The sequence below is a fragment of the Columba livia genome, chromosome 2, assembly GCF_036013475.1.
Source record: "Columba livia isolate bColLiv1 breed racing homer chromosome 2, bColLiv1.pat.W.v2, whole genome shotgun sequence".
In the NCBI taxonomy this organism is placed as follows: domain Eukaryota; kingdom Metazoa; phylum Chordata; class Aves; order Columbiformes; family Columbidae; genus Columba; species Columba livia.
Window position 1 is genome coordinate 138,381,876 of NC_088603.1, and position 27,007 is coordinate 138,408,882.

Genomic DNA, 27,007 nt, shown 5'->3' on the forward strand with positions numbered 1-27,007 from the left:
TAGTTTTATAAAATATGTTTATTTCATAACTTTATTCCTTTTTACATGTGTTACTAATTAAAGTGTTTTTAAGAATTTTTCAAAGTCCTGTATAGAAGCTTTGGCAATCTCTGTACAGAACACCTCATCGGGCAAGGATACTAGCTGGTCCAGAGAGATGTAGCTGGGTTGTGCTGGGTCATACTGGGCTCTTCCCAAGAACGTAAGAAACATATGTCTCTCTTTGATTCGTAATAGTTTTGAGTTGAAAACCTAAGAAAAGAAAGAAAGGGAAGAGTGTTTCAGGTTGCCTACGTTTCAGATTCTCATTAATCTAAAAGAAGAACATTTTTTAGACAAACTGAAGATCTAGGAAGAAAACAACGAATTTGCATCCTTTCTCATTTAAATATCAAACACCAGGTAGGGTTTCATTTATATATAAATTATCTAAATTCTAAATAAATGCTTCAATACAATATGCTGAGGTACACGCACAGGGGAAATCGGGGAGTAATACAATTGTCTTAAGCATGTTAGGTTTTTTGATTATGTAACTGTATTGCTTTTGAGTAACCATAGCGAAGGAAGTGGAGAGGAGATATTCAGAAACAGGGAGCAGGAATACGTAAGCATTTTCCCTATACTATCAGAAGTGTCTATATACACAGTCAGATTCAGCTGAGCATTGTTACAAGGAAGAAACCAGCAGGTCACCACATGGCGTAATGCAAATGAGTGAACTGCACAACGGCAATAGAAAAGGTGAGTGGCTGCACCTCCTGTCATTAACAAAGCCAAAAGGCACAGCGCAGTGGTTCAAAACAACCACTTCTGCTGCACAGCAATGCCTGCCTTTCAAGATATTTGTCACCAAAAGAATTCTAGGCAGTCTAAGGCAAGAACAATGGTAAGGGAAACATGAAAGAAATCACTGGAACTTCTGAAAACTAAAAAGAGAAGTAGGGAAAACAACAGATGTACAGTCTAGTCTTAAAAGCAGAGACCTGCATTTCTGTGCAGTACAACTGAAGAGAGAGACGCTTTAGAGAAGATAAACAGTGAAAACATTAACGCTAAAGCAATAGAAGTGAGCAGAGTTTTTACTAAAAAGGAGAGACTACACTACTGAAGGATTTCATAAGGATACAAATTAATTTGAACTAGGGCAGAAAGCAAATCTACTGTTCCCCTCCTCTGCCTTCCTTGAATTTTAAGGAGGAGTCAGAAGATGGGAAAAAACCTTAACCACCATTTATGGAGCTAGCTGACAGGAAGGGTAGTTACAACAGCAGCTGTAACATCACAGAGGATTTGACAAAAAAGTTCTATATGGCTCCTATTTTCAGCATTATTGTAATTCAGGATAGAAGCAAGAACAGATGGAGACAAGTAGGCATTTCTGAATGCGCCAATTAATGGCCAGATTACATACAGACTGAGTTGCACTAAGCCATACCCTGGAACTCAGAGCTTTTGAGGATGGAAGAAGAGGGAGAAGAGGTGACTGCACCAAGAACAAGTAACAGAGGAAACTCTCCACTTCCGCTTCTACAGAAAGGGAAGAGAAATAACGAGGTGAACCACCACGAAACCAACAATGTGACAACTGAGAAGGAAGTGAACAAGACTTGTGGTTACTTACTGGTCAAGAAGGGCAAAAGTGACATATAGACAGGAGTTATAGCAAGCATCCTTTTTAAGTAAAAATACATTAAATAGCAAGATGAATTAGCAAAATGCTGGGGAGTAGTTTTATTTCCCCACAAAATTTTAAGTTAGATTCCCTACTAGACTTGCTTTAGGAAGAAAATAATTGCAGTTCAGAAGTTGTAATATGTGCTTTCTTTTTTAGCCTTTTAAGAAGCCGGTGTGACTGCATGTCAGTGTTGGATGTGACTAATGCTTTCAACTTTGAACTTGTGAGGAAATAACAGAAATAAGGAGATAGGGAAAAAGCAAAATAGTCATCAAGAAACTAATCTTTTTTCACCTCTTTGATTTTTTTAGCTATTGCTGTAGCAACAATATGAAGTTCAATGACCATCTGCTTACCTAATGGACAAAACTTCTACTTTTAAAAGACATTTTCAGATCCTAGAATCTATTTATTTTTTTATTTTTTTAACTAGACAAATGTGAAATAAATGTTTTTATATGTATGTTATCTAATGAACAGATCTTCTGCATGATCTGTCTTCCTACGTCTTTCTTAACTAGGTAAGATTTCAGGTCAAGGAATTCTTAAACAGGCAGTCATCTCTCTTGCATTACTCCAGAAGAAGTGAGCATGACTACTTCATTGAAAAACTTAAAAATTCACAAGACTGGGTATAGTGGAGTCACACATGCCAGAAAGAAAGGAAGGGCACTTCCACACTGGCATCCTCAATGGTTGCTGAATTGCTAATAAAAGTTATCCCAGTTACAGTAAAGACACAGACAAGTGCAAGAATTCACATGTAAACTGCATGAAACCCCACCTTCAGCACTGAACTAGTGAAGCAGCTGTGCAAAAAGCACCTACAGTTTATTCCCAGATCTACAGCTCACCTGAGGAAAACGAGTAAGCATGTGGTGCGGAATGCCCATTATGTTGTGCAAGTAGTCAAATGTCTGTTTGAGTCTCTTTTTACTTGCAGTTAAAATCTTGGGGGTTTTAAATACAATCTGTTGTATTTCATTACGTTGAAAACCAAGTTCAATCTGACAAACCTGAAAAAGAGCACAATTTTATGTTCAAAAGTCAGCTACAGCAAACTTAGCTTCTTTTAACATGCCACTGAAATAAACGAATGCAAAATTCTCCTATCTTTTGTCACACAGCAACAAGAATGCAACCCATAATAATATCTGCCACTCCAGTTCTTCTCAAGTCAGACAGTGCAAATTATTTATCATTCAAGATTAAAGTGTAATTTGTTTATACAGTATCCCTGAAGTAAAGATGACTTCTGTGAATGCAACACATTTTTCAGCTTGTCTGAGATATGAACAAAAAAGCTGTGTCTCTGTATGCATGGCAGTTACAAGTGTAAAAATTCTCCCCCAAGAGTCTTTTATCAGTTTCAAAACCAAGCTGTCAAAAGAGACTGACTTTCTAGTTGTGGAGCTGTTGAGCTCTGTAAAACACAGCAATCAAATAGCTAGTGATTACTTTTGTTAATGCGTTATTTGTTAACATATCCAAGCTATATTTTTATATTGGGGAGGATAATTTCAGTTTTGTAGTCTTCACCTGAAGTCTGTTGAACCTGAAAGCTGTGTAGAATATGCAGTGTTTCCAATTTATTTTACAGTTGCTTAATGTCTAAAGTAAGATGTCTTTTTCAGAGACTGCTTTGACTTCAATTATGGTTTCCCAAAAGGAAAGCAAAGCACATTTTTTCAATAAAATCATGAGCACTCCTCCCAAAGTGCAGAATGACAAGCAGTTCATTGAGTTGTTGAGAAAGGAATTCAGCATACAAGAGTGTCTGGTAACTCAGCCATTTCTTCTGTCCTCCAGTGACATTTACAAGCAGCTTGTTTTCACTCATGAAGTGGGTGTGCTTGCCAGTCAACATAACCAGATTTTAAAATCCAAATCAGGTACTTCTTCAGCTGGTAAAAAAGGTGGTATTTTTTCTAGTTTAAAGTGCTAAGACTGCAGTTCTTTTCCAAAACTGCCTGGCAAATACAAAGGGAAGAGCTTAGAATCTGCATTTTGAAGCTGTTGTACCTCAGGACTTCCAGATCGACATACCCTGTATGATTCCCTCAACAGGCAGTAATGCAAGCTTTTCAGTTTTACCCTATAAGTGAATCTCTAATTGTGCTTGATGAAACCTTCAGAGGATGGAATAAGCCATCCTTTAGCTCATTTAGTCCATGATTGGTACCTTTTGACCACCAGTATCAGCTGCAGCAGTCATTTCTAAACAACAGCCCACTCAGAATGACAGATACCAGCAGATCACTTCTAAACTGCTGGTACATGGTTCACTTTGAGTACTACTTGTCCACCACCAGTTTAGGACATACAGGTCTGAACCCAGGCATCCAACCTCCTGAAAAGCTGGAGGCATCTAAGTATCAGTAAATTCTAACAGTGAGGACCTAAAAATCCTTTCTCTCTCTAGAACACATTAAAGATATGAATGCTACACTATATGCTTTTTGGTAGCTAGACAAGATAGTCACATAGAACTGAAGATCTTAAAAACACATCCATTATAATATACTGAATCCCTAGCTCATGGAAACAATGTTCATTAAAAAGAAAGCACTATTAATTGAAACAGTCTGCTACTTTCCAGTCTCCTCCCTTACCACACACACATTTCAGATTGCAAGATTCCCAGTGTTGAATAGTTTGAGAGCAGTGAGTCTGTCTGAAAATCATATATTTGAATTCATAGTTATGTATTATAGGATAATGGGATTTTTCAAATTGTTACACTACATCATGCTGTTTGGCCTAGATGGCTTTACAGCACAATAATTAAACCAATACACAGTTACATTTTCAAAAGGGAAAGGAGTCCCTGTGGGTCTGAAGTTATTTACTCAACAGTTGTTAATAACGACCATCTGCTATCAGACAATAGGTGTCAAATGCACATTTTGGCAGACTAGCTACCTGCCAAGAGGAAAATAATCAACTGCACATTTCTTGTTCCTAAATCCTCATGGACAATCCAAGTTAGCAAAAAAACATAATAATTAAGGGGGAGCAGGAAGGAGGGAGCAGGCACTATTTTTCACTTGTTGTAAAGAAATGGGTAACAACTTGTGTCATCAGACAGCAACTTTTGGCAGGAAGGGACCCAGATGCAGTTTCTAACATACATCAGAGTAGAAGACAGAAAAAGATACTGCTCCACGTATGCTGTAAGCTTGCAAGCTATAGAGGGAAATGAATTGTTTAACAAAATCCTCAGTTATTTTCCATCTCCACTAAAATGATATCATTAAATTATTTCTGTGCATGATTCTCCAAGCATTTTATCCCTTGACAACTCTTAAACTATGTAGATACACAATACACTTTTAATATCTACTAATAAGCTCACCTGAAGATTTTCTTTTACAGGCTCTAATTTGCCAGTCAGTAGCCTTGGAAAACGGATTACCAGATTCTTTATCTACAATTAGGGAAAACACACAAAGTATAGATTATTACAGAAAGCTTGTTAGTATATCCATCTGTGAAAGAAAGACAGAGATCTCATATAAACTTTTTTCCTCAGTTGGAAGAGGGATGCACTGTCACTTGCATTTTATCTTTACCCCAAAGATGAGTTTGCATGAAGCAGCAGTATATTAAGATACAAAAAGTTACTCAAAAATATTCATTTTGAAAACAAAAAGTAACATTTATTGTAAAACAGACAGGAAGAGGGAGTGAAAGCACACCCCAGAAGTAGAAAGCATGCTCAAGTGCCCAGTCTCTCTTGGTGCTCAAGTTCTTTCTTCCTGCCTATTTTAAAAAGAGTAAACAAAACACTACCTGATAGAGGCTTTAAAAGGATTTTTCAGCTGCAGAGGAATTTGTCTACCTCAGGATCTGGTTAGGCCATAGTATTATGGTAATACAAGAAATTACTCCATATCCTCTAAGCTACGTCATCACTCGTAATCTGCCCTGAGTACATGGCAGCGACTAAACCCTTTTCCAGAGAGATCTCTCACCTCAAACGTGGCAAGGCCAGCAACAGGCACTGTGACAGCTATGACTGTGCAGCTGACAGAAGGCAACAGAAGAACAATCAGATTCCACTTGGAACTTGGCATTTACTAAAATCCCCAGATACTGCAGGAAACAACGAACACTCCCCACTTATTCCAGGAAATTCTAGCTACTACCTCCTCTGAAGATCCTAAAGTGTGGTGCCAGATACCTGCCGAGCATGTAACATGGTAAGAACACTCAAGCAAACCCAGGGGTTACTCTTGGTGAGCTGATCGTATGGTTTGGCATTTAGTTTGATATGATATTTGCAGATTAGACAATTTTTCACCAATGAGTTAAGTATGTTACAGTATCTTGAAGAGATGAAGAGAGCAAATTGATTTTCTAAAAGTTAAAAACGCTGCTTGCTGTTTCAACAATGGATTCAGTCCCCTGATCCACCTCAGATAATAAAACTGGACACACACATGCTTGTTTGACAATAACCTGCAGCAGATCTTCAAGAACTGTATTTCAGGACCTCTGACTGTTTGATGTCCATATGACTTCTATACAAAGTTAAAATCAAGCTGTCCTCCTGTAACCCTCTGTATTACCACCAGTAATGTCACCACTATTTGTGGATAACCTCCAAATACTTGAAGTATTCATGTTCCAAGGCCTTATGGTTGTCACTAACAAAGTACCTGAAGACTTCAGTGTCTTTACCTTTTTTACACTGAGACCAAGTTCATTTTTGAAGAAACCCAGTCTGTTATCCAGTCTTTCCACTGAAAACAACAGCAAATATGGAGCTCTTGAGACCATCTGAGCAATTTCTGCCTCACCAAATTTTTTTGATTTTAGGTAAGCCACTCTAGAAAGAGAACAAAAACAAAATAAAATCCAGTGATGAAAATTTTATTGCCTCCATTTATTCAGTACTTGCTTAAATTCCTCAGTGATATCTTATAAACGGACAGATGTTCTAGCATTAACATGCAACCTTGCCAAAAATAATTAGGGGGAAATCTGCAGTTATCATAAAAGCAAAATACCATCCCTTCCAATTAATTAGAAGTAAAATAAACCTCAGAGCAGAATGTCAATACTGAAGACAGATTTTAATTCCTTCCAGCTGTACTTAAGCAGATAACTATGTTAACCTATGTTTAACTACCAGCCTGTCTCCTAGATTGCAAACACATCAATAGATCATCACAGGGTATGGACAAAAAGATATACACAGCTTTTTGCTATTTTAATGAATTCCATTTCTACTGCTGAAAGAACAGAGTACTATACCTCATACATCCCTGTTTTGCCAATAGCACTGAAGTAGAAATATCACACAAGAATGCCATCTGTAGAAACATTGTCCAAAAAGACATTTCTAAATCAGCTGAAGTTACTTTTGTTACTAGGTCCCTACTTTCAGTCAATGGTCCAAGGATTTAATTACAAAACATCTGGTTGTCAGAAAGAAGGAGCTCACTAAAGTTTTTAACAGAGCTTTCTTTCCTTCCATCTCAAAACTTTTCCCAAACTCTGCTGAATTTAGTGAAAGTGAAATCCTATTTCAAGTGCAGTAGAATATTACCACAGCTCTGAGAAAAATGAATGGGGGGAGAAATATGGCACACAAAATAAAAAGAGACATAATTAACCCACATGCCACCTTTTATAAAGAAAATCCAAAACTAAACTACAATTTGAAGAGGTTTCCTTTGGTTATAGATAAGCATATGCAAAGTATTTGCTGCCAGATGAACTTAAGAGTATACAAGAACTGACTTATATGGCAGTAATTAAGATACCAAATAGACTGCAGAATATCCTGCAGAAGCAGATATTCAGCAGAAGATGAGCTGTATGTGTTCAATCACGTCTTGTGGAGAGAAAAAAAAAAAAATGCATTCCAGTCACTACAACCTCCCTCTCTTTCCACAAACTCTCGAAAATGAAGTCACCACAAGCAAAAAACCTCTAGACAGAATATGCAAGAACAAGCTCTAGAGGACTAATTCCTAACCGAGCAGGTACGCCAGACATCAATGAGGGAACTGGCTGCAGGAGCCTCAGAGACAAGGAGAGGTTAGGAGAGAAAAAAAAATGCAGAACACAACAATAAACAATTGGCCCTTCAAAAATTATCCCATCATGTTTTGAATGCTGCAGCTTGGCTACACTACACTTCTGACACATTTTTTCAAGGGCACAACTGCCAAATATCCTGGAAACATGGCTAACTGAGCAGATAAAAACAAAACCACCTGGTTGTCCTGACTCCTCTCCACTTGTTTTCTGTTAACAAGTCATTTTAAGATTCACACCTGGAGCATTTCTTTGCATCCTGGAAATAAAAGAAGCTTAAAAGAGGGATGGCAAATTTGTAATAAATTGGCTCTAGAAACTGGTACATTAAAGAAATACAATCATCCAACCTGATCAAAGTTTGACATAAATTTGTGAGTGTTGGCAACAAGGTTAGCCCTTGGTCTACTACAGGGGTCAGCAGTTCTATGCGGTATGTTAACAGTTTTAAGTCATCATTAACAATACTGTAAAACAAAGCATCTGGTGCAGCTGCAGCACAGACACTGATTTGCAACTGTCAGAATTGTTATGAATTATGGAATGTTTTGACTTTTACAATGTTTATCTGAAGTCAAATGCCAAATCTATTGAAATTTGTGTTTTGTTTCCTGGCAACGTGGAATCCAATAAAACATTCCAGAGTGATGTAACCAATACCATGTCCATCTGCACCGAAGTGTTTACGCAAAGGTGATACTCGGCTTTCAGAAGACAGCTATCTGAGACACATTCACTTCACAGCCTGCCATTCACCCTCTGCAGCACACTTACTTTAAAGCTTGCAGGAAACCATTCACCAGTGCCAGAGATAAATTTACTGAAATATCAAGCTGCAGAAAAAGAAGAAGAAATTGGATTGTCCTGTTCAGCCTCTACTTCACTAACCAGGCAGTGCCACAAGACAGTCACTGAAAAGCTAATCTGACTTCACAGGAGAGTTAGAATGTTTATCATAGCAAAAACCAGTCTCTTCAGAAGAGTATAAGCCACTCTGACATCTAGACTCAAAACTACTGCTGAAAAATGACACAAGTTCTTTTTAGATATTGTTTCTGAAAGGCCACTTACTGAACAGGAGGATGGAAGAAGAGAGGAGAAAGAAAAAAATCGGATCTGTGTTAGACATGAGTCTAGTAATATGCCTGTTTCCAAAAAGACATATTTTCACATTTCTGTCTTGGACAGCTACTACATGCAAGAGCCAAACAGACAAGACTTTCTTTTCTGGAATTTTTAAATACCAAGACATTTTGAGTTCTTTACAAAGTGTGCACACACACACAAGTTTTGTAAAAGAACTGTTGCATTAATGCAAGCCTGTCTGGAGTAATTTCAAGAATAAAAGTCCATTTTATGGACTGAGGAACAGTGTAGGTCCATACAAGTGTGAACACACACAAAAATTAGTTCATTGTAGTCTTGTGCTCAGTTTGAGCTGGATAAGGGAACAAAAAAGTCACCAAAACATTCTGCTACTGTTAGATGTAAACACAGAAGAGATCTGTTCTGCTTCTTTTACTGCAGAATTCACAAGGTACGGGTAGACATATCATCTAGAAGAGCAGTTTCAAAGCATGACTGAAGAGGTTAATATTGTTCTACAAATTCAGGTAAAGCCTCAGGGACTGACATTTTGGAATCTAAGCTGACACAAGTAAAGCAAGTGGCTTAGGATAGCAAACTGCTTCCTCTGTGGCAGAGAGACAGGGATGAGTAGTAAAATTTGTTAATGGTCAGTTTTCAGGTGTATCAGTGTCAACTCATGACACCATTACATGTTAATGCTGACTGATGGGAAGACACAGGAACAGACAGCCAAGGATCCAGTGAGAAAAGAAGGAGCAGCAGCACAGGTTCAGACAAGGTTAAGCCAACTGGGAAACTAGATCTTCAAGCCATTTGAAGTCCTGTTTGAAAGGTTTACCTGGTTTCTAAAGCTTCTAGATCTTCACCAAGGATGTATGGATTTTTGGTCAAGAATGGTCCCAGCTGATTGTCTTCTACACCCACATCCTTAAGAAACAGAAGTATCTTTTTTATATCTTTTTCAAAGTCCAAGGTCAGTAAGAGTTGACCAGCCTTTTGACGTTTCTCCACTTGGGATAAGTCAACTCCTATAACAAACAAAATTAGAAATTGTTTTAATTAAACACAGGCCCTACTTCCTCTAAGTGTTTCATGAAGGCACATTGATATTTATAGGACTACGACTTTTTTGGACTGATTTAGCATACTTTAATTGCTCAACACAGCAAGGTCACAACACCTTAAATATTGTTGAAAGATTCCAGATTAAAAAAGCAGTCGTTTTACACTCTTCTGCTGCATTTATTTTTTGAAGGAAGACATTTGCAGTGAATCCCGCATGTGAGGAATCAAGTACACTAGCTAGTGCCACACATAGAGACCTGCTCTTGTTGCATAGAAGTCCATATGCAAGGAACTCCCAACTCCATTGTACATGCGAAAGGGACAATTTTGCAGTGAAGTGCCTTTGGATAGTGGCTCACACATAGCAACTGGTTACTACATGGGGCCAGATCTCCTCCTCTGAAATATTTATTTCTCCAATCCCCTTCTAGCGTTCCTTGCACTTTTGGGAAACAAGGTGGCCAGCAAGCTGAAGCTCAGCTACCCCTGCACAGTCCAAGTGCATTTTGATGAGAAGGTTCTCTTCCATCCCTTTCTTCTTGCCTCTCCAATTTACTGTCCCCACTTCTAAGGTTCTGTACTCCTTCCTTCCTTCTTAAAGCATCTTTAACCAGCACAAAAGAACAAAGACCAATAAAGTTACACAAAGTCCTCCCCATCTCTGGAAGCTGTGTGAGATGTCTCCTCCTAATATCTACAGCACTAAGGGAGTAAAACAAGCCAGCTTCGTCTTCAAGTAATATGGCACTGCAAGTGAGTCAGGCAGTCCTCTATTTTTTTCTGTTTACTCTGGACAACATTCTACTTCTTTTAGCCATTGGTCACTGTTCCTATTTTCAAGTTTACAACGCAACCAGTAAGATCAAAACACAAGTTACAGAACCTACAAAGCTCCAGACGTAGGCAAACCACACAAACAAAAATCACACATACCTAGGTGGACAAGTTTTGCCAGGGTTTCCGAGTGATCAACATAATCTCGGAGCGTGGATGAATGAAGGGGAAGAAGCGGTTCTGCAATGATCTTTACAGCTTCTTCCTCAGAAATCTCCTCCAAAGCAGATGAAGGTGGGACATCATCCCAGTCTAAGAAACAAATATAGAAGACCCAAACACATTTTGTGAAAGACAAAGTTGCTCCCACCAAACGCTACACAGATCTCTTAAAATCCATTTAAAACCACAAGAACACTGTGCATGAGATGAACAGCCAATGTATTATTATTTGAAAATGTATGAAAACAAACTCTGCTCCCAGTTTTTGTCTCTATTCCATCTCCTTTTCACTGCACAACAGCTCTTGCTTATGTGGTCAATCTGAGCACAGAACTCAGCAAGCCTGCCTTCAGTCTGCTGCCTTGTTCACTGCAGACAACAGATCACATCACCTTCTTGAAAAAGAATTTGCTTTCATGTCTTCACAAATGCTTCTTGCCTGATCATATCCAGACCAAAGGCTACTGCAAAGACTATTTTTCTTAACCAGACAAGGCCACTACTTTGTGCATCTTCTGAATCTGATACCCGAACTGCGGTTGTTTTAATTTTCAAGGCATTTCACAGCCAGCTCCAACCAAACTATCATGTCTTATCCATTACAGAATGGCTGCTGACTGCCACCACCTCTAACAGCTAAAGAAATCAAGCTCCATTTCCCGTTCATTAAGGTTTCCAAGTGGACATCATTATGCTTGTTTCCCTTTAAGTGTTCCAAGTCACAGAGCTCAATGTCTTTTTAAAAAAATATTTCTCTAAACTGACCTATTTTTCCATTGATAGAAGCTTGCAGCAGCTAGATCAAGATTACTGTTTGCAGGCTGGCTGCTAACATCCACCTCAATTATCAAACTGATTACTGATCAACAGCCCTAGTTATAAACTCTTCAGCATGGGGATCTGTGCCCTGAACATTCACACAATGACTTCCTAGAAACTAAGATAACATTTTTCCATGTCAAGAAAACAAAGCCACACCAGAACTACCAAGTCTGGTTCCAAAATATGTAGGATGATCCTAATATTTTAGGAAGTTGCACGGACTAGCTCAATAGCTGTTGAAGGTCTTGCTGCTTCTTTTTCACAAAGCCTCAGAAGCAAAAGCACAAGAAAATGTTTTCAGCAACATTTACACCTTAAACAGTAATAAGAACTCTCTAGGAATCTATACGGATATCAAGTATTTTCTTGCCACTTGTTGAGGACTGAAACCAATATATACCAATGTCCATGCCAGGGGCACAGATGCCCTTCTTTCGCCACCCTAAGTTCTTTACAACTATCAGGAAACATACCTCAAGTTAAAAAAAAAATAAAAAAAAAAATAGCAATAATGTTTTTTCCATTATATACACTGCCAACTGGGCAAAATGCTCCACACACACATACACAACAGTAAGCCTGATGGCAGCTAAAAATCTGGCATGTGCAAACACATACAAGCACCGCAGGTGCAGACACATACAAGCTGGCTGACCTGTCAGTTCTGGTGCAGCACTGTTTCCAGAACCAGCTGCACAAACACACAGATCTCAGTTGCAGCTCTGAGCCACCCCAAAAATAAGCTCTGTAGGATCCAAGTTGGCTGGGCTCAAAGATAAAACTGAATGTACAAGACTGCTTGGTAATCCAGAGCAAATTTCCTCAGCATACTAGAATTATTTTCAGAGGGTGATTTTTTTTTATTCTCCTTAAGATATAAAAGTAGAGAAAAGTGAGGCAATTTCCTCAAAGCAACAACACCCAGGTGACCTTGTATCTCTTTCCTCAGAAGACAGTTTGACAGGCATTTGTCCTCAGGCCAGTGCTTAAACAGGCTTCACACTCTGCTGCCTCCTGTTGTTCACCCCGATCGTTTACACTGCCGTGTCCTGCGAGCTGCTTCAGGGGTGGCCTCCCCCACCCCTACTCAAAAATACCACCCCAAAACTCAACAAACAAACCAGTTTATTTTGTACCAGTGCAACCATGATGGTAAAGGCACATGCTCGCCTGCTGCAGGTAGAGTTATGAAAACCCTTGAAACAGCAGCTCCAGACTGACATTTCTACCCAAAACATTATGTCTTTATCTTGGCTTAAAGGTATTGTTTATATGCTAGAGTGACCACAGGAATTCTGCTTTAACTGTGGGACTAAAATCAAGTGAAAGTCAGGAACTTCAGATAAATATTTTAGACAGACAGGCCACAGAAGGAGAACCAATATAAATACTGAAAGCATGATTTGGAGATTTGTGAGGAATGGTATCCCTAAAGCCTCTTACCTTCATACAGTACTTTTGCATTCAGATCAGGTAACGTTTCTGCTTTTGCCTGTTCCTGTTTTACTGGTGAAGGCAAGTTACTTTCAGGAGAAGAAAATGATCCATCCTTGGCACTGTCAGGTGAAGAACAGCTTTCCACAGACACAAACCTGCACGCCTGCAGTCTCCACGGAAGAACGTCATTTCTAGAGGGCAGCAGAGCCGAACGGGCGAACCCACGACCCGCCTGTGCATAGCCGCGGCCCCTCGGCCTCCCCGGACATCCCGTTCGCAGCAGGCAGCGCCAGCGGGAGACGTGCCGAGCCCACACCGCCATCCTGCCCCTCAGCGCAGCATCCTGCGAGAGAGAAACTGCTGAGGGGTGACACAGGCGCTGCTCCACCGCGCCCGCGGGGCTGGGCGTGCGAGCGATAAATCCCTGAGCATTAAAGCGGGGATTACTCCCTTCAAAACGTTCAGTAATTGCCTTGAGACTTTAAATAAACAGAAAAGTCATAACTGAGGAGCCGGCTCTGAACGTCACAGCTCGCTGCCCTGTCCGACAGCCCTTCCCTTGGGAGCACGGGGGAAGCCCAGCCGGGACCCAAACCCTCCCGGAGGGACGGGGCGCTCCGCGCAGAGCCGTCACCTCACATCCCGCCACAGGGCCGCGCCGTGCTCACCAGCCCTTGCTGGCCTCCCCAGGCCGGCAGCCACTGCGTACAGGCTTGCGTCAGAGCGTGCCGCTCCACAGGCAGCTAGCCCGGCCCGCGGGAGGGCGATGGCAACCGCGGCCGCCAGGCCAGACCAGGCCAGGCCTCTCCGACCAGCCCTGGGGACCAGCCAGCCGCCCACCTGCTCCTCACGCCGCTCCTGCGCGCGGCCCAGCCCACGTGCGTGTCCCCCCTCCCCGCCCCAACTCAGGCGAGACCATTCGGGAGTGCAGACAGGGAGGAGCAGGCTGTAAAGGTTCCTTCCCACCGCTTGTTCGAAAGGGGCGGTGTGGCTCCGCCTCCCCCCTCCGCCCTCTGTCCGTTCCATCCTCCCTCACCGCGTGGGCGCAGGGCGCCGCGGGAGCGGCAGGGCGAGCTCCGCCCCCCGGCGAGGCGGGCGCGGCGCTTCTCCCCTCAGCGCCGTCGCTTCAGCGCGCGGCGGCGCGGGCGGCCGGGCCGCGCCGTCCCACCCCAGCCCACCCGAGGCAGAACTGAGCTGAGGGGAAAGGGGGCGAAATGGCGTCGTGCGTGGGGAGCCGAACCCTGAGCAAGGACGACGTGAACTACCGCTTGCACTTCCGCATGATCAATGAGCAGCAGGTGGAGGATATCACGTTGGAGTTCTTCTACCGGCCGCACACCATCACCCTCCTCAGCTTCACCATCCTTAGCCTCATGGCCTTCGCCTTCACCAGGTGCGCGGCCTCTGGCGCCACCACGGAGTTCCCCCGCGCTGCCCGCAGCGGCCCGCGGCGAAGGGGGTTCCTGGGGCGGGGTCGGGGCCGGGGTCGGTCCCCTGGGGTCAAGGACGAGCAGCGCGGCGCTGGCGGGCGGCGGTTCTGCTGGGATCGGGTTAACGGCAGGGCCGGTGTGGGGCCGTGACTCTCTGTAGGCGCTGCGGGCAGGACTGTTGCGTCGCTGCGGGTTGGGGAACAGCCTGCCCGGGCGCCCTCCCTTCGGACAGCCGTTGTCCTCCTCTCCTTTCCTGAGAACTTGTTGATCATTTTGTGGCTCTCTGTTAAAGGTATTACCAAAATGAGTGTGTGTTTCAAGCAGTTGCCAACAATGGCTCTTATTAGGCTATCAAAAAGCTTAGCAATGACATCACTAAAGTAGATAATTTACCAGGAGTGACTGTTTTGTGTCATCGTTTTTTTCTGACACACTTTGAGGCCCATCACACCTTGGCTTAGACCCCAGACGTGCTTAGCCACATCCTTTCCCCACCACAGGAGCAACTCTGTGGACTTTGCCACTGCAGTCATTCATGGAAATAAAGCTAAGAACAGGCACAGTTATTTCCACGAACCTTATTTTTAAACAAAGGGTATAGCAGTGCAGTCTGAATGGTATCTTGCAGTATTTTGCTAAGTTGTGCATACTTTTTCTGTTTTGCCTTCTGCTGAAAAGGGCTGTGAAGATGATGATGACATCATCTTCCTTTAGGCTAAATCATGCAGTCCTTGAGCAAACTGATTCTTGAGAGGTTTTAGCTGAGCTGTGCTAGTGTTTTGGGCTTGTGTATACTTCTGTGATATTGTCTGTACACAATGACAGATTTCAGCATCCTTGTTGATTAAACTGTGCATTTGACAGAAGAATATCATTATTTGTCCCTAGGCCTGATATACAGTTCAGTGTGTAATCTTCTATCTTATTCTGAAAATCCAAATGTATGGTTTTTATCACCGTTATGACAATAGTGGTCAAGCCTGTCTTGAGCTGAGGAAGGAGAATAAGAAAATTTAAAATAGTGTAGCTGCAAATGGTCTGAAGTGTGACTTTTCTTGTTTCAATTTGTGTATGACCCTCAAGGAAGATATTTTTGGTGAACACATCCTTTGTTCTACTTAGGTAACAAGATCTAAGCTAAGGTAGAATATCCCAGGGATCCTTTCTTAACTCTGTAGTTGGAGAAAATGAGGCTGAGGGGAGACCTTATCGGTCTTTACAACTACCTGAAAGAAGGTTGTAGTGACGAGGGTGTCAGTCTCTTTTTTCCAGGTAACAAGTGATAGGAGAAAAGGAAATGGCCTCAAGTTGCACCAGGGGAGGTTTAGATTGGATATTAGGAAAAATTTCTTCACGGAAAGGGTTGTCAGGCACTGGAACAGGCTGCCCAGGGAAGTGGTGGAGTCACCACCCCTGGAGGTGTTTAAAAGATGCATAAATGAGGTTCCTAGGTACATGGTTTGGAGGTGGACTTGGCAGCATTAGGTTAAAAATTTGACTTGATGATCTTAAAAGTCTTATCCAGCCAAAGCAGTTCAACGATTCTGTGCTTGTGGTACAATGTTTAATTAGAGACTTTTGCTACAAGTGCTCCTCTTGTCCTGTCTCCTGGTGGCCAATCACTTTTGTCATTATAGGGCTAATTTAGGTCAAACTTGTGAGTTACTAAGGAATTCTCATCCATGTATGGTTCTGTAGGGTTAATGGAATTGATTGCTCACCTTTGGGGGTGGAAAATAATTTTGCTGTTAATTTTTTCAAGCAGAGGATGAGCCAAGCAGCAATTTCAGAATTACAGGGTCTTTTAGGCCCAAACAACATTGCTTCACTTCTGAAGCATTTGTTTGCATTTTTCCAAGAGGACTGCTAGCTTTTCTTTCCATTTGTCTTGCTAGCTTTCTGACTTTGACTTCTTCGGTTTCATTTTCTTCCCTCTGACTGCCTTTGTTCTGCATCACTTCCTGTGTTTAGGTACTGGTAGAGTTCTCTTTAACTTCTTGGTTTCTCCTCTTCTCAGGTTGTGGAAGCTACTTTGACTTTTTTTTTTTTTTTTTCTCCTACTCTTCTCCCCTCATCCCCTTGACTTCTGCTATTTCCAACTATTGCAGAAGTTTCCTAAGTCTCCTGGGTGATACCAGAGTACTGCCTTTGTTGTCTTATTTGGGACGCTACCCAAACCATATGTACCCTTTGAGAAGCTGGAGGGAGGACCTAGTTCCCCACATGCTTACAGTGTGTGCTCCCAGGTCTGGTCTCTCTATTCACATCAGTTTATTTGTTTGAGTCTCTAGGGACTGGGTTCGTATTTCTGCCTCCTGGGCACAAGGTGCTGTAGACTGGGCAGTTAGGTGTGACAAGTGATTATTTTCTTCCCCTGTGCTGTCAGTTGTTCCGTAGCTGGTCAATTTGTTAATCAGGGGGTTTTCTATGATACATTCATACAGATCTTGTTAAATAATTTTTTTTTCAGGAACTTCAGCATAGGCAGAGGAAATTCTACTTCCCCTAAAGCCTTTACTGTTTCTTCTATAATTGTTTTATGTCAGAAATATGTGGGGGTTCAAATGAACTTAGAAAATGCTTTTCCCATGGATGTACCAAGCCAGAAGGTGGGGTCTCCCTTGGGATCACTGAGAGCAGTTGATGCTGCCTTGGAGCTGATAGATAAGGGTGAAGCTGAACTTCAGATAGCAGTAATCTTCAAGTAGCAGTAATAATAATTATCCAGAAAAAGAAACGTGAATGTGTTTAGCTTCTCCATGTTAAAGTGGGTGGTAGAGGATATTCTGTTTTTTAAAGCACATCCTTCTAGTGCTTTTGACAATGGCTGCAGCTGCCTTGGTTATTTCCTGCTAAATGAGACAGACGCAGGCTGCTCTGCTTGCAGGCTGCTCTGCTTCCAGGCTGTGCCCTGGAGCAGAGGCATGGAGCGGGTTCAGCTTTCCGTGTCCTCTTCCTTCCCACACAGAGGGATGTGGCCTTCTCTGAGCCCGAGGCAGCCAGCAGGAGGACAGCTGGGTGCTGGAGGGGATATTTTGTGCAGCCAACAACAGGATCGAGGAGGGTGACAGATTGGTAACTTCTGGTATGAAGTTGCAGGGGTTTATGCAGGAGTAAGACCTATGAAGATGTAGGGCTGTTTTTCACATCCCCTGATTAATAGAGTCGATTAAACTGGATTATTGTGCATTTAGGTTTGATTTGGGGAGTTTATGGAACATTTTTTTCCCCAAACACACTCTAAATTTGGTGTCCTAGCTATTTTTTTCCTCAGTTGATTATCCTTATTTTTTTTATTCATGATATAATAACTTACATTGGCACATTACAAAAATGTAAACTAGTAATGTAGTGCTCTGGAGCAAGGAGAGGAGCAGGAGAGAGAAAAAGGTTATGCAGTTATTATGTGCTTTGTTGTTTTTATTATTTCTTCTCCAAAACACCACAGAATTGAAAAGTGTGCTGGTAAAGGGAGTTTAAATTGAGAGAATTTTCATCTGTCCTCCCATGCAAGCATTAGAAATCTTTTTACTGCATGAATGCTTACATTTCAAAGTCAGCATCAAAGTTCCTAAGGCTAAGCGAGGAGGTGATTTAGCACATTTTCCTCATTGCAGCTTGTTGTGATGGTGTCTTTCCTCCAACAGTTATTTTGCTTCCCTATTTCTTTTGGCATTTCCCAAAATAGCTCTTCCAGGCAAACACTATAATTCTTATCCTAAGTAGGGCACAATAGTGAGTCTCTTGCCCCAACCTGTTTTTACCTGCTTCTGGCAAGAAGGTTGGATGTTTATCCTTTTTGAAAGGTATCTGCAAGCCAAAATGAAATGTCTTCACCACTCACTTGGCATGAAGTGCTGTTTAACACTATTGATAATCACTGTTAATACTTGTTGATTTTGCGGAGAATTGGTGCTGATGTGACTAGGACAGCTTTCCTGAAGCTAAGTGAAGAATCCTGATGTGCAAAGGTGAGGACCCACATCAGGTGGTGTGACAATTAAGTGATGTGATCACAGTGTCTTCTTTCTTGGCTCACTTGGTAGCATTTGTGGCAGCATGTGCATGTGTGTTGTTTGCACATGTTAAAAGAGAAACGTGGCTTTGCTGTCTGAGCCATCGCAGCCTGAGGCTCTCTCTGGGAAGTGCACAGGATGGCACGAGGCTCTTGAGATTGCCAAAGGTGCCACAGTCAAGCTCTGGAACTTGGGGTTTGTAGCTGGTGTAAAGTGTCAGCCTGTGCAGCACACCTGCTGGGAATTGATTGGTAAATCTGTGCTGAGCTGGTTTAAAAAAATGCTGTGGGGAACCCTTGAGTCCTGCAGAGAAACCATTCGTGTTTAGTGGACTTTCTCCTGCCATACAGTTAAGCTAACACAGTGCTTAAATGCTTCTCAATGATGAAAGTCTGTGGTGAAGCTGTTAAGGTTCAGTTTTGAAGGAAAGGGAAATAATTTGGCAGAGTGAGAAATATTTTGTAAGTGCAGCAAATATCTATTGTGGAGTGCATTTATGCTGTCACAGATTCTTTACTGAACCATCCAGAAATGTGACATGCTGTGCCAGGAAGAGCTTTATCCCTCTGAAGTTTGATGGGATTTTTTTGGTATCGTGGACTGGGAATAAATAAAGGAATATATTTAAATAGATAAACTGGTCCTAAGTACGTGAAGATTACCCAGATAGTAAAACTTTGAGTTGTAGTCGGGGATACATTATGAAATATTAGCTGTGCATATTATGGTAGTCTGAAGTTTGTTTCTGTTTGTATTACTGAAGTGCCCTAGAAGCTGACTGCTGGTTAGAAGACTTGTTTGGGCTTTTTTGTTAATCTCACTATTGTGCACTATATTCTACCTGCCTGAAAAGAAAGCTCAGTCATGTTTGCCTTGGCATTCCAAACTGAATTCTTAGGTCTCTCATCTGGCCATAATATGACAGCAGCACAAATAATACATTGTATTTTGTTCAGAGCTTTAGCTTAATAGATCTGAAAGCAAGTCAGTATTTTTCCCTGGCTCTTTAAAGTTTTGGCTTCTCTGTTACACATGGATTCTAAACTATGTAATCATACTTTCCAAAGGCTGATGGTAATCATTATTTCCCCCCTCTCTGCACTCACTTCAGGTATTTGGCATTGGGACCAAGCCAAGGGAAGGGAAAGGGATTGCAAGTAGCACCAAAAGAGCAGAGGAAAACCTAGGAATTGAAGCCAGGCTTCCAGAGTTTTTGGTCTAGGTCTTTGTTGGCTGTGTAAAAGTACTTTTGATGATGTTTATGTGAATGTTAAAGCAGGAAGATTTTTTTTTTTTCCCCACCTTATATTAAGTTTAGTCATTACTTCTCCATTGACTGGGAGGAGTGGCTGACACGCCAGAAGGCTGTGCTGCCATCCAGAGAGACCTGGACAGGCTGGAGAGTTGGGCGGGGAAAAATTTAACGAAATATAACAAGGGCAAGCGTAGAGTCTTGCATCTCGGTAGGAACAACCCCAGGTTCCCGTCTAAGTTGGGGAATGATCCATTAGAGAGCAGTGTAGGGGAAAGGGACCTGGGGGTCCTGGTGGACAGCAGGATGACCATGAGCCAGCACTGTGCCCTTGTGGCCAGGAAAGCCAATGGCATCCTGTGGTGTATTAGAAGCGGGGTGGTTAGTAGATTGAGAGATGTTCTCCTCGCTCTCTACTCTGCCCTGGTGAGACCACATCTGGAATATTGTGTCCAGTTCTGGGCCCCTCAGTTCAAGAAGGACAGGGAACTGCTGGAGAGAGTCCAGCACAGGGCAACAAAGATGATTAAGGGAGTGGAGCATCTCCCATATGAGGAAAGGCTGAGGGAGCTGGGTCTCTTTAGCTTGGAGGAGACTGAGGGGTGACCTCATTAATGTTTATAAATATGTAAAGGGTGAGTGTCACGAGGATGGAGCCAGGCTCTTCTCACTGACAACCAATGATAGGACAAGGGGCAGTAGGTATAAACTGGAGCACAGGAGGTTCCACTTAAATATGAGAAGAAATTTATTCACATTGAGGGTGACAGAACACTGGAACAGGCTGCCCAGGGAGGTTGTGGAGTCTCCTCCTCTGCAAACTTTCAAAACCTGCCTGGACACATTCCTGTGTAACATCATCCAGGTGTTCCTGCTCTGGTGGTGGAACTGGACTAGATCTTTTGAGGTCCCTTCCAATCCCTGACATTCTGTGATTCTGTGACCTCTAACAATACGTATGGCTTACATGTATTGATTATATGTTTATCTCTCTGGTAAGAAAGGGATACCCAGAAGTACAGAGTGAAAATCATTCAGTGCAGCTACTATCCTGACTTGTTATACAACCAGCATGCTCATTTCTTATACTTATTTCTGTATAGTCTTTATTTAAATAGCATCATATCTTCAGAGCCTTTTAACTCCATCTTTATAGTGGTCTTTAACGCTTTGATGTCTCTTTCTTCAGGGATGATTCTGTCCCGGAGGATAATATTTGGAGGGGTATCCTTTCTGTTATTTTCTTCTTTCTAATCATCAGTGTTCTAGCTTTTCCAAATGGTAAGTAAGGTTTATACTGTTTAAACTTCATTTCATTTGAATTTATTTTTATTGCCACTATATTTGTTTTTATTTTTGTTAAAGTACCACTTTTAAATGTATTTTTTCTTTTATGCTTTTGAATTCTTTTATGTTAAGGAGCAGTCTAAAAATAGGCTGCAATCACACTGAGCAGAGATAACAGTAAAATGCGAGTTATTTATAGCTTGTCTGTGTCTAACAAGGAAGTCAGATTTTCCAAATCAGTGTCTCTATTTGCAGGTGAGCAGCTTCAGCACAGGTTGCTAAGTAATGATACTGCCAGATCCTTAAATGATGTTTAAAAGGAGTCTCCCTCAGTGTGTTTTAACAAAAGTGTCATTCTACAAATGCTCAGAGATGCGACACCTTACATAAATCACCTTACCAGAAGCTAGTGATAGTTAGAAATGTTCTAAGTTGCATTACAATGTAAAACCACAGTTGCTCAGTAGAAATTTAAGTTGAACAAAAGTTCTGGTAATTGTGTGAGGAGCAGGAAGTGCAAAAAGGTAAAAACCCATGTGTGACACTTCGTGGAGAAAATGCCGTCTTCCTATTTTCATTTATTTATTCATTTTTAATTTTGACTTATTGATGGCAGCAAGAGCAAAGTTCTTGGGGCAAGTCTGAACTACATCAGGATTGGCAGTGTTCAGGAAAAAATAGTGATGGTGCTCACGTCAACTTTGTAGTTCAGAGCTGGGACATATTTTTCTCATAGTTTAAAAATCCTTTAAAAAAAAAATAAAAATCCGTTACTTTTCACTAAGCAATCCCTGGAAAAGAGTGTCAGAGAAGAATGAGCTTTATGTACACAGTGGTGAAAGAGCGGTGTACACTGTATGCTGAAAATATTTGTTCAGCCACTTCTTGCTACCTAAATATATGATTCATTTTTAGAGGTTTTCCAGTTTCACTAGACTTACCTTCTCTGCTCTTCACACTAATGGAGAGGTTTTTAATCTAAAAAGTCAGTTTAATCACTGGCTCTAAAGTAAAGAGCACAAGTTTCTTGCTTCTTGTCAGATGTGATACTCAGTTTGGAAGTTTTAGGAGGCCTGTTTGCTAACATTTCATGGTCACCTGAAGGCTTAGCACCATGCTGCTTTGCTAACACACTGAAATTTGTATTATATATAGTTGAAAGCAAGATGTGTGTGAGCTGTGGGACAGAAACCAGATCAAGAGGTCCTTAGGTGACAACTGAGATGTTGTTTGCTGAGCAAACAGCATATTACTGTTCTGGAAACAACTCCATCAAAATAATGGAGAATTTTGTCTACATCTTACTAACAGGCAGCCTTCTTTTCCTTTCAGAAATCTGCCATGACCATATATATATATTTTTTTTAACAGAGCCCCAGTCTTCAGGTGTATTACATAGTTTGATGGAGAACTGATCCATGCCAAATCCTTGTCTGAGATATACTCAAAAATAGGTTATGTGTTTCTTAGTGACTGTCTTCTAATAGGCTTTTTGTTTACTGCCCACAGGACCCTTTACACGCCCCCACCCTGCAATATGGAGAATGGTTTTTGGTAAGTTTAAGTTGTGTTTCTGACTTTTGCAGTGCTTCTGCAAGACTGACCATTTTACCTTTCAGATGAGTGGAATTGTCATGAAACATAATTGTATGTCAGACTTATGTGAATGTCACTTCCCTCCCACTTTTGAGCAGTTGCTAATAATCTGATCTTAATTATGTTTGAGAATGTCATTGTAGTTACACTGTCAGGATGGTGTAAATTAAATCAGCAGAAAGGGATCATTCATTCTGATACCCTGTTTTAATTCTGTTTTGTGTTTATGCTGCCTAATCTCCTCCCCCATGCCCTTCCTACTGTCATCTCTTCCCACCCCAAAAATTTTTTATAGCTACTGCATTTACTATCTGAATTCTAACTAAATCCAGTTTAGCAGGGTGCTTCTTTTCATTATTGACAAAATATGCTATTGCTTGTTTGTTAAATTGTATCATTGTGTAGCTTAACATACATTTATTGATGTTCTCAATGTATATATTCATATTCGTAATTTATAATTTCAGCAGAAATACCTGTAAATATTAGTTGCATTAATAGTTTGGAAAATAGTTCTATTAACTACAGAACTTACGGAGGTAAATCCTGCTTCTTAGACATCTGAATTACATTACAAAAACATAAGGAATTTTATTTTTAAGTAATTCAGGGTTCACAGAGCATATCCTAGGCTTCAAGTACATTTACAGAGAACTAGGTACATTTGATTTAAAAGCTGATCTGTTTCTTTTTAAGAGGACTGAATGTTTCTCTCTCCCGCCACCTTATATAGCTAAAAATAAGTAGCCTCCCAAAGTAGCTGATTACTCATCTGTTGACATTGAGAAGATACCGTTGATTAGATAGTACGTGTTAAAGATTCCTGCTCCTTGTGAAGTTTGGGAAACAAAGGTCGTACTGCTCATTTCAAGTTTCAGCAAATGTAAATTAAAAGGTCATTTTCAATGTTGATACTGTTAGAGCTGGACCCCCTTGTACTTTCAGCCAAAGGCTGCATGCAAAATCAAGAGCCATGTTTTCCCTGTGTAATTCTGCTTCTTCTGGCATTGCTTGTTTAGCCATGCTTGAGGTCTTGGACCTGTTCAGTAGACGGAAGGCAGGAGCAGTGTGTTCTCAACATTTCAGGAGGTACCCTTGCCTGCAGGCTGTACTTATAGTAGTTTGGCATCTGTTTACCTGATGTGTTTTTAGGATGTACTGCTGAGTACGCTATATATACTTCCTGTTCGTGTGTGTAGTTGAACGGAAGTTGTTCTCTAGCATACACTGTAGATTGATAACATGTGAGTTCTGGATATAGTTTAAAATAACTTCTTAGAATTGCTGTAGTTTATTTTGGATGGCAGATTCTAAGTTTACTCACATTAATCTTTCTGCCGTCTTTGACATTGCGGCAGGACACAAGCAGGTTTGAGTGCTAGAGTATGGAACAAGTATTTACATGCCTCTTCCAAATGTGGTCTTAGATATCTGTAAACTTGTGAATAATATAAAGATATGCTCCCAACAGCAGTTTCATCTACTCATCTTCTAATGAGTTCTTCTTTTAAAAAAAATCCATATTCAGATGTTGGGAGGAGAGAGGCAGTAATCCCAAATGCAGTAGTGTTTCATAATTTATAATGGTGTGAAAACAAATCATAATTGTCTTTCTCTTTAAAAGCTTCCAACAGTGAATATTCTAGCTCACAAGTAATTCAAGCATGCATTAGTTTATATTTATAACTATTCTTTATTGCCAGCGTAGTTCAGAATTGTCAGGCAGGATTATTAAATTGATCTTTGTGTTGAAATCTGCATATAGTCATAGGCACTTGCATTAGTGAGTTGAAGAATTCTTAAAGCCAAAGGAAAGAGCTAATGCAATCCTAGAGTCCTAATGTATCTCTTAATAAAGAGCTTCCTGATCACAGCCCTGTACTACTGCGTCTAAACTAAGAAGACTGAGTTTGTTTTGATTGAGTTCATGCAGTCGAGCATGTATCACTTGAAACGGGAGGTGATATGAAGGGCTGAGTGCTCAGAGATTGTCATGTGACTCGCGTTTCTTGAGCTTTTTTGCATGTAGCCACTATATGTAGAAAACTTGTTTGTGCAATCCAGGCATGTATGGAGCAACACTTTGAAACCAGCTTTTTGGACTCTCTGTGTCCCAAGGACATTTGTGAGTGAACATGATTTAAAAGGTTCTTCTTTTTGCAGGTCTCAGTGTGCTCTATTTTCTGTTCCTGGTGTTTGTGCTCTTCCTTAACTTCGAGCAGGTAAAAGCTGTGATGTACTGGCTGGATCCTAATCTTCGATATGCCACAAGGGAAGCAGATATCATGGTATGTATCTATGGCACTTTATGGGAGGTTTTGGCTACTTTAGGCATGTTTTACATGAGTGGGAAGGGGTAAATCATAAGTGATGCAAGTTTGTGTCTCTACTTGACAGAGTCAGTGAGCCTTTAGTATCAATTGCTGTTTCTTTACATGGAAATCAATTGGTGTGGAAAACAGTCTTCTCTATTTTTTCTAATGCAGATGGCTCAGATGAGTGTGCAGTCAGGAGTGTGAGATATGTTTGCACTGGGATGGCTTTGGATTCCTTTAACAGATATGAGCCTGGATACTGAAAATAGACTTAGCAAGGTAGTATCTAAATGAGGTCTGTACAGTATGCGTCCCCCAGATCAGTTGTGTGTTTTGTTGTTTGTTTTTTTGTTTTTTTGTTTTTGATGCCACGATGCTGTACTCAGATAACTTTGGTCTTGCCTTATTGCTGTGAGCTTAGTACATGGCTGGCATCCTACTGAGTATGTGGAAATCCAGGTACAGCAACTGCAGGGCTCTGCTGCCTTCCATTTGCCCAGCTAAACACTGCTGCTGTTACCATTGGGAAGTTACTTCCACAGACTGTGATCTGGAGTGGTGTGGAAGGCCAGGCTTGGTCTTCCCCTTAAGGAGAGGCCCCCAGCACAGGAAGTTGAGGTAGTGAAAGGAGGCTGGGAGAAGTATGTGAGGTATGTTGGAAGGCAGGCAGAAAAGGGTAAGGCAAGAGTTGCCAGTCCTGTCCTCTTCTCTATCGCATCAAGTTACTGCCCACCATCTGACCAGTGTTGCTTCCTTGCCCTTGGGTTTGTGCATCAGTGCACTGTGGCCACCTATTGTGTAGCATGTGCTGTTATCAGACTTATGCCTCAAGAGGAAGGAAATATAATTGATTATCTTTGGCAAGTAGCAATTTACTGCATATGCAAACTCCTACACAACACCTAATCAGCAGTGGCTTCAAACTCCTGCCGTGTAGCACCTAAAAGTGAATGGAAATCTTTGTAGTGCAGTAAGCTTACATTGGCTGATCGATAGTGAGGGCTCCCTGCCTGGAAAACTCTGGATGCTTCAGGTGTTGTACCTCAGCTGATCAGCAGTACGTGTTGTACAACTCCAGCATCCAGAGTTGGGCTGTGACGTTCCATTCTACAGGAGCTGTGCAGTGGTGGTGAGGCGTGGGCAGCCTGCTGTTAGGTGGTAGGAGGACACATTGCTAAGTAGAGCACGAGCAGGGGGGTTTAGTGATGTTGCTGAGCAACAAAACGGAGCTGACATGAGGAGTCTGTTGGTAAGCAAGTCAGATTCACCTGGCTTTCCTGTCATTTAAGTCAGAAATAAGTAGACTCAAGTCAGGGGAGGACTGGTGTTGCTACTGGCACAGAGCCAAAGTGCAGCAGATTTCCTGACACTGAGCACGCTGTACTACTTTGCCATCCTGATACTGTCACTTAAAGTTGGAGTAAATTTTTAAAGTGCAACTGTAATGAAGACTGCAGCTTGATCTTTTGCACAGGGCTGGCAAAGTTCCTTGAGTATTAAACAAAGTTTAACATATTTCACTGTATGACTGAAAGAGCTGCAGCTGGAAAGATGAGATGGAGAGGAAAAAAAGCCCCAGTTAAAATGAAACAAAAAAGCAAGAGTCCTGAAAAAAAAAGTCTACTTTTGGAGTAACCTCATTGTGTTCACTCATGATAGAATTTCAGGTATCATGGTGTAGCTAGGAGCCTGCACCTTCCATGGTACATTCAGTGCTTCTCATGCCTTTGTTAGGAAATTCAACATAGTGGCTCTAACACTTTGTGTACATGTAGATCCAGGTGCTGTAGTGAATTCAGATCAGAGCTTCCTGAGACTTGAACCTGGATGTTTTTCTGCATTTATATATGAGGGAAAAGAAGCAGAAATGTGGAAGGAAGCTCTAGTGTGGGGGGATTTGTCTGCCATTCTGCCAAGATGTTCCCAGTTGTACTGGGAATACAGCAAAACGTGCCAGTTTCAGATCTCTGTGTGGG

The 27,007-nt window shown here is 41.4% G+C and overlaps 2 protein-coding genes across 10 annotated transcripts in view; one reads left to right on the forward strand and one right to left on the reverse strand.

Moving 5' to 3' along the window:
• On the reverse strand, nt 1-14,186 carry MTERF3 (mitochondrial transcription termination factor 3). Of its 5 annotated transcripts, none has more exons than XM_021280909.2 (8): nt 14,052-14,186; nt 13,142-13,478; nt 10,814-10,966; nt 9,654-9,843; nt 6,362-6,509; nt 5,034-5,105; nt 2,533-2,694; nt 1-252 (listed from the first exon to the last, which is right to left on the reverse strand). In XM_021280909.2, exons 1-8 carry the CDS (start codon nt 14,052-14,054, stop codon nt 58-60), a joined length of 1,260 nt encoding a protein of 419 aa, XP_021136584.2. In that variant the 5' UTR covers nt 14,055-14,186; the 3' UTR covers nt 1-57. The 5 variants fall into 5 exon arrangements, with proteins under 5 accessions (XP_021136584.2, XP_064910119.1, XP_005499485.2 ...); XM_065054047.1 differs by having other exon boundaries at nt 13,976-14,176; XM_005499428.4 differs by lacking the exon at nt 14,052-14,186 and adding an exon at nt 13,804-14,032.
• Nucleotides 14,187-14,223: 37 nt separating this feature from the next.
• Nucleotides 14,224-27,007, forward strand: part of PTDSS1 (phosphatidylserine synthase 1) — a 33,176-nt gene continuing 20,392 nt past the window's right edge. The window contains exons 1-4 of one of the 5 annotated variants that reach the window (XM_065054051.1): nt 14,228-14,528; nt 21,023-21,114; nt 22,630-22,674; nt 24,880-25,004. In XM_065054051.1, coding sequence (XP_064910123.1) covers nt 14,350-14,528; nt 21,023-21,114; nt 22,630-22,674; nt 24,880-25,004 — 441 coding nt within the window. In that variant the 5' untranslated portion in view covers nt 14,228-14,349. Of the gene's footprint in view, nt 14,529-21,022; nt 21,115-22,629; nt 22,675-24,879; nt 25,005-27,007 lie in introns of all 5 variants that reach the window. The other 4 variants (XM_065054052.1, XM_065054053.1, XM_065054055.1 and 1 more) reach the window with 4 other exon arrangements.